Source organism: Mya arenaria, chromosome 3 (assembly GCF_026914265.1).
Source record: "Mya arenaria isolate MELC-2E11 chromosome 3, ASM2691426v1".
Classification (NCBI taxonomy): Eukaryota; Metazoa; Mollusca; class Bivalvia; order Myida; family Myidae; genus Mya; species Mya arenaria.
This window is the reverse complement of record NC_069124.1, coordinates 31,975,099-31,982,840: the sequence shown is the minus strand read 5'-3', so window position 1 is coordinate 31,982,840 and position 7,742 is coordinate 31,975,099. Positions and strand designations below refer to the sequence as shown.

Sequence of the window (7,742 nt, the reverse complement as noted above, 5' to 3'; positions counted from 1 at the left end):
TTTTTTCCAAATACATCCAAACTGAAAAGGCATTTTCTGTTGGTTTTTGAAATCTTACAGTGAGAATGCTAAAAGGCACCAGCATTTTTCCCAAGATTTCCTTAACCGAACCCAAGTAGCAGAAAATGTTTATTTTATTTTGGTGCATGTCAAATTATAATATTTTTAAATAAAATGATTCACATTGGAGGGGCTTCATTTGTATAAGTCTAAATGTGATTAATAATTAAAATGGTTGGAAAGGCTCATGAAATGAGAGTGCAAAACAATATTAAACTCATTTAATTCAGATGAATATATTTGTTTAATGAACATAATTTAATTGATTTTGATTGATAATTGTTTTTAACTACTTAATTCACATGTTTAACAATTGTTTATTTAATTTCTTGAAATAAGTTACTGTATCAGTTTTTCATATAGATATAAATGTTACAGCGTCCACGGTACCTGAAGTGGCCAACCATCCAACCGAAAGAGATGCCTTTGCAGTGGAGTTGGCAAAGAGGCGCAAAACGGCTACATTGACAGTCAGGTTTGAGTTAGCTAATGTGGACAACATCATCAACCAAGATATGTATTATTTTGCTCACTATTTTGTATAAGTTTTTGTATGCACTATTTGGCCCAGCTTTGTTGTTTTTTAAAAAAAAATCATCTTGAAAGAATGTTTTCACAAAGTAGGTCACTTTATATTTCATAGCCTTATGATGAATGAATTGAAATATAAGGATTACATTTTTGAAGGTTCTTATTAAATCAATTATTTTATTTAACATATCAATGATTCTTCGAATTAATGATTCTTTTTTTTTTCCAAATACACCAAAATTGAAAAGGCTTTTTCTGTTGGTTTTTGAAATCTTACAGTGAGAATGCTAAAAGGCACCAGCATTTTTCCCAAGATTTCCTTAACCGAACCTGAGTAGCAGAAAATGTTTATTTAATTTTTCGTGTATATCAGTATATAATGATTATATTGCACATTGGAGGGGGCTTTGTTTTAGTTTGAATGTGGTTCATAATAGACTTCACATTAGGAAATGCTTATGAAATATAAAGTGAAAAACATTTTAAGAAGTAGTTTAAGTGACATATTTGTTTTTTAAATGATAATAATTATGTTTAACTTATTTTGAAAGATATTTGTTTATTACCCTTTTTTATTCATATGTTTATGATACTTGTTTCAATAATAAAGAAGTTTTTTATTGAAAAAATGTGACTGCATTGCTTCAATTCTTTCAGCATCCACGGTGCCAGAAGTGTCCAACCATCCATCCAGAAGGGATGCCCCTTGCAGTGGAGTTTCCTATGGGAGACAACTCACTGATGAGGCGATGGCTTAATAGCTGGATTCAATCAGGTGAGCATAGATATGTAGTGTATGAAACTTTGTACCCATGTTAACAGTGGCAATGTGCACATGTATAGCAAGGCCCATATTCCGGACTTTAATGAATGTGAGTTATGCCCCTTATTTGACTTATAACGACTTACATTGTTATTCACATATGGACACTCCTGTTTTTTTTTATGATCAGTCCCCTAGCTCACATTTAAAGTTCTATAAATGTCTTTGCCTTTTCTACATGATCTGTTTGATTTAGGTTGTTCGCACCGGCTGCTGTCAACAACATCCTGAACAAAGATATGTATTATTTTGCTCGCTTTCATGGTTGAGAATAAAGTAAAAAAGCCTGTTTTGCATTATAAATGAGTGAGAAAGTTTTAGTTATAAAATTTGCGCTTTAAGGATCTTTTTATGTAGCAAAAGACTAATTTTTTCACTAAGTAGGTCACTTTATAATTTGAGCTTATCATTAATTGATTAAAATTTGTGGACAAAAGGTCTAAATGTTTATTATCAAATCAATAATTTTGAGAAAAAAATCCAATTATTTTCATATTCATCTTTTTTTTTTAATTACACGAAAAATTAAAAAGGTATTTTCTGCTGGTTTATGAAATTTTACAGTGAACATGTTAAAAGGCACCAGCATTTTCCCAAGATTTCTTGAACCCTACCTGTGTAGCTGAAAATGTTTATTTCTTTTTTCATGTATATCAATATATATTTATAATACAGGTGGGAGGGGCATTGTTTGTTTTAGTTTAACTGTGGTTAAAAATAAACTTAACTGTAGAAAAGGCATATGAATAATAAAGTGAAAAATAATATAAGAAATAATTTTTGTTACATGAATATATATCTTTATTGAACATATTTTAAATTTTGAATATAAGTTCATTACCACTTTTATTCATTTGTTTAACATTTGCTTGTTTAATTATGATACTAATGTTTTAACAATGTAGAAGTTTTACATTGAAATAAGTGGCACTCTTGTTCACATCAGCTGCTGGTGACAATACCTCACCATAAGTATGTATTTAATATACTGCTCACTTTCCTGTAAAATGGTTTGTTAACACTTAAAAGGTCTATATTGCATTTTAAATGATAGAGAAAGCACTTCTAGGATCATCTCTTTTTTTGAAAATCAATGTAGCGAAAGGCCACTCATGTTTTCACTAAGTAGGCAACTCTATATTTCAAAAGCATTTAGATTAAAATTTTTAGACAGGAATTCAAATGTTTCTTATCACATCATTAATTTTGAGAAAAAATCAGTTATTCTTCATATAATTTTTTTTTTCTTTTAAATACATGAAAATTAAAAAGGCATTTCCTGTTGGTTTTTGAGTTGCCTTTAGGCAAACTCTCTGGAGTCATGTTTGATACCATATTTCAGAGTTACACTCTTTTTCGCGGACCCCTTGATTCAGGTAGAATGCCGCGCTGAAAGAAGTTCCATATCTATCATGTTTTCCACATGCATAGTTCAATTATTATGTGTGATGTGTCTTAATAAATCATTTATTGTGCGAGTCTGAAACTCGATTATTTGCATTTTGGTCAAATGAAGGTATTAAAAATGATTTATCCTGTCTCGTAGTAATTTATGCTTTTACATATTGTCAGAGGGGTGAGCGCAAGACTGTGTTAAGTGTAAAGCAATAAAGAATGCGCTCACCCCTCTGTCAAATTGTGCAGTACCGGGTAATAAAAGTAGTCCATTGAATTTCCCGCCAGCTTGTCAAAACCCGCCCAATTCTGTGGTACTTCGGCTAAAAGTAGTCCATGAATGTGAAGTGTCGGGCGTGCTATTTTGTTATTTCATTAAAATAAACGTATGGAAATTAAAAAAAATTAACGTCGAGAAACGTTTGTTATCATAAGTGATTTATATACAATTCATTTTGAATGTTCGACTAAAATATCGCGGAGGAATCGTCGCCAGCTTCAATCCGGGCTAACTCTTCTACAAACCACAAACTATATCTGGTAAGTAGCCAACTATAACAAATTGTTTTTCCTTCAATTTCTTATTGTATGTGTTGAGTATTTTACAATCATAGCAGTGCATTGTTATTTTTGTCTTGTGACATATCTGCACAATTTACAAAGCGTCCGAAGTCAGTCATTTTTCAAAAACTCTGGGCATCGTTCAACAACACCGGAGCCTGCCATTTTGTAAAATCTCGGCCCTCGTTCAACAACAACGAATCGACAATCAGCAGTTCCGTTTGCATGCACTTGAATATATTGTCATTCACTTGAGTTTTCTTTTTATCGTAGGTTATTTATGTTTGATGTTCTCTGTGCATTTTTAAACAAACCATTTTTGCACAAATTACGTGAATTCGACTTCGGAAAAAACGATCCGTCTTCGTTCATTTTAGCATGCATGGAATAATTTCGTAACCAAGCCTTATGTTTATCTCGGGTTATATATGTATGTTGTATTCCGTGCATTTCTACTTAACGTTACTCGAGTGCGCATGCTAAATTTAGGTTATCAATGATAATATCATTTTACTGCGCTATTCGCCCCCACCACCATTATCAAACACGTACATTTGGGATTTTTTTATTGATGTTCACACTCACAGACATGTATTGATTTGACATATTAAAGACTGGTTAAAAATCAATTAACATTTTGTTTACATCAAGAGTTTGATAATCAATAGTTTGAGGTGTTTGGAGTATTGGATACATTGTTAAAATATTGTAAAGCAAGTATTTGAGAAGCACTTGTGACTTTTTTCATCAAGTGTTTACATCACACGTGTTTGAATATTGGAAACGAGATTTTAATTGTTAAGTGTGTGTTTGATCAATAGTTTGATTTTAACTTTTTCATTTTTATTGGTCGAGCTTCTTTGATTCTAAGTCCTTTGGACTGTATTGAGCACAAAGTGTATTCTAAGTGTTTTCTCAAAGTGAATATATATAAAAGTGAACACTTAAAAATTGATTGCGTAATTGTTATACAAAGTATACCATCACCCATACATAGAGCTTATTGGATAGAGTGTAACAGGATTCGCCCTATGTGTCTGTCTAGCCGTACACATGTTCGTGTCTGATCCATATCTCCCGTCATGAATAAATGATTTTTTAAATTTTACAGAAATGCTAACCACATCCAAGATTATGTGTTGCAGGTCAAAGTTCAATGTCACAAAGCTTAATTGTCATATATTCTACTAATACAGCTAGTGACTTCATATTTGGCATGTAGGTGTACCTGATGGAGCCACCAATTTTCAGTGGTAACATTTGAAGGTCAAGGTCATCCTTCAATGTCAAAGGTCAACTTTTGAACTATTGCAGATACAGAATTGATACTTGACATGCATGTGTATCTCATTAAGTTGCAGATATTCATTTGTAACATAACACAGTCAAGGTCATCCTTCAAGGTCAAATGTCAAATTTATTTGTGACAAGACCCTTTGGGCGCATTGGTGTTTCAACTACACACTTTTATTTACCATCGCAAGGGTTACAATTTGACAGGGTAATAACTAACGTTTTTTTTTTGTGTGCAAATTTAATGCCCCTTTACAGGCAGACAAATGTTGGCATACATAAAAGATGATGATTGAAAATAAGCAATCAAAAACTTCTTTATGCCACATCAAAGATGTCGATGTTATTTCTCCTTGCAGGACAGCGTTGCCACTACAGTAATGGTGAATGACAAAGAGGTGAATGTGCGGACCATTACGGTGGAGGACCGTACTGGGAAGGTGAAAGTCAGCCTGTGGCGCAACATTGCAGCAGAGCCTGTGGTGTTGGGGGATGTTGTTGCCATCACCAATATTGTTGTCAACAGCAAGAGATATAACAATGAGGAATCCCTGTCGTCAACACAATTTACAAAGATAGAGGTAAATGCTATATCTTGGAACATACAAACATACATGTACTCGAGCAAAAGTTCCTTTCCAAATCCTCTGATCTACCTAAACTATTTGCAATGCACAGACTTGAATTTTAGCATGAAGGTGCATCTCAACGACCCACACATTTTAAGGGTCCACTTGTCAAGGTCACATTCAAGATGTAAAGTTGCCATTAACTTTTCATCCATTTGACAAACTTCATATTTAACATGATATTGCATCTCAGGAAGCCGCTCATTTTTTTAGCGGCCATGTTAAGGTAAAGATGTCCCATCAACATCAAGCGTTTCATTTATGAAATGTTTATACTACCCCTGGCAATTACGCATGTAAACTATTTCGATAGTGTATTTGTCCCATACTCTAACTTAAAAACTACTTGAAAGAATTAAAGGAATTGAAGGAATTTGATTGAAACTTGCAACTTAGATAGATAGCAATGTGAAGTTGTGCACTTTGCAAGGGTTATAACGCTTGGTCAATTTGTTGCAGAGTTATCTCCCCTTGTTCCATAGTTTAATAGTGTAAACTTTGTCCAGAGCATACTATGACAACTACTAGATTATATTTGATAAAGTTTTAAACAATGGTAGAGCTCAATTAGAGGAAGTACAGTTTACAAATACCATAACCCATGTTTGCTTAATGACAGAGTTATTTCCCTTTGTTACTTTTTCTTGTCCAGTGCATAACTTGAAAACTACCGGATGGAATTTCATATACTGCATACAATGGTAGAGCTCAATGAAAGGAAGTGCAGTGTACAAGAACCATAACCCCTTTATGCTTAATAACGGAGTTATTCCCTACTTTATTTATATAGGTTACTGACATGCCAAACACCGAGATGACGGCCACCATTCTAGGACTTGACCTGGGTGATGTGGAATCCCAGTTACTCACAGAACAGGATGGAATCTTCAATGTATCAAACGAAGTGCTAGTTGCAGCCTTTCAGTGTCAGTTCGAAGACATTACAGCCAAACTACCAAAAACACTGAATTTCATAGCCAAAGTACAGTCTGTGGTCACCTTTAATGAGTGAAAAATCATGTTCAAAGTTTATAGTTTAGAGATGTTTACTTTTCATACACTGGAGCATGACAGTCTGTGGTCACCTTTAATGAGTGAAAAATCATGTTCATAGTTTATAGTTTAGAGATGTTTACTTTTCATACACTGGAGCATTCATAGTGTTGCCTGTTATATCATTCCATCACCAAGAATTACCAAACTTGCTAGCTCTTGACCTGGGTGGTGTGGAATCAAGCTTAGTCACAGAACAGGATGGAATCTTCACTAAATCGAACGAGGATCTAGTTATCACCTAGGATTACCAAACTTAGTGTGAGGATGCATATATTGAATGCAGCGTTCCACTTTCATCAGTTTCATGTCCTTCTGACGTTGACCTTTACATTTGATCTTCATTATTTAGAGTAATATTCTTGATAAAAATTCACTTTAAAACACACAAAAATCTATCTTTGTCTGTCAGAGGACATTACCTATCTGTCATTGATGTGACAGATTGATGCATTATTTGATGTGAAAGTGGCGTATTTTACCTATTATAAAAGTCATTTGAATTCAATTTGAGAATTTTATTTCTCATAGTTCCTGCCCACAACTGTCAATCATTATGTGAACCACCAGCCGCGTTTCACAATTTTACTTTAAAGGTACCAGTATGAAACAAGAGCAGCAATGTGCCAATCAACCTCTTGTGTACTTTTTAATTGGCCAATTGTAAAGCACGCAACGGTTCGTAAACTAATTTACAATCTGGGGTGGGAATCATGAGGCATTTAAATCCTCACACTTTATTCATTTTGGTGTAATTAGGGACCCCCACACATCAATGTGGGAGCCCTATAGTAATCACCCTGTTTGTCTGTCCGTCCATTCGTTTTTTGTTTTTCTTCCATAACTTCAGTATTTCTTAACACATTATCCCCTATGCTATATTTAGATTCCGACGTCATTTTTATATTTTTAGCTAACCAAAAATAATCTTGAAGGCTTGAAGTATCGGTTTATCTCAATGGTTTTAAAGGCATTATGGGATATAGAGCATTTGCTCCTAAGGAGCAAATGCTCTATTTCTCACAATTTCTTCAAACATCAGCCACAATAATTGTGCAATAATGTGTCTCTAGGAGATAATGAGTTAATGGAATTTGATAAAACTTCATACAATAGTAAAGCTCAATGGGAAGAAATGCAGTGTACAAGAACCATAGCTCTAATTTACCTAATTATGGAGTTATTGACCTTTGTTACTTTGTCTTGTCTGGAACATAACTTGAAAACTACTGTATGGAATTTCATAAAACATCATACAATGGTAAAGTTCAATGATAGGAAGTGCAGTAATTTGCTTAATTACAGAGTTATTGCCCTTTGTTACTTTTTCTTGTCCAGAGCAAAACTTGGAAACTACTGGATGGAATTTCATAATACTTCATACAATGTTAAAACTC

At 33.7% G+C, this 7,742-nt stretch overlaps 1 protein-coding gene across 1 annotated transcript; it reads left to right on the top strand.

Annotated features, from left to right (window-relative positions):
• The first annotated feature begins 3,066 nt into the window (after positions 1-3,066).
• Positions 3,067-6,304, top strand: LOC128225949 (uncharacterized). The gene is made up of 3 exons (XM_052935842.1): positions 3,067-3,349; positions 5,023-5,244; positions 6,083-6,304. Exons 2-3 carry the CDS (start codon positions 5,044-5,046, stop codon positions 6,302-6,304), a joined length of 423 nt encoding a protein of 140 aa, XP_052791802.1. The 5' UTR covers positions 3,067-3,349; positions 5,023-5,043.
• The last annotated feature ends 1,438 nt before the right edge of the window (positions 6,305-7,742 follow it).

Excerpts from the sequence above, each read along its gene's own strand:
- LOC128225949 (XM_052935842.1), top strand. The coding sequence starts at position 5,044 with ATGGTGAATGACAAAGAGGTGAATGTGCGGACCATTACGGTGGAGGAC. Across the intron at positions 5,245-6,082 it reads CACAATTTACAAAGATAGAG|GTTACTGACATGCCAAACAC; the intron begins GTAAATGCTATA and ends TTATTTATATAG.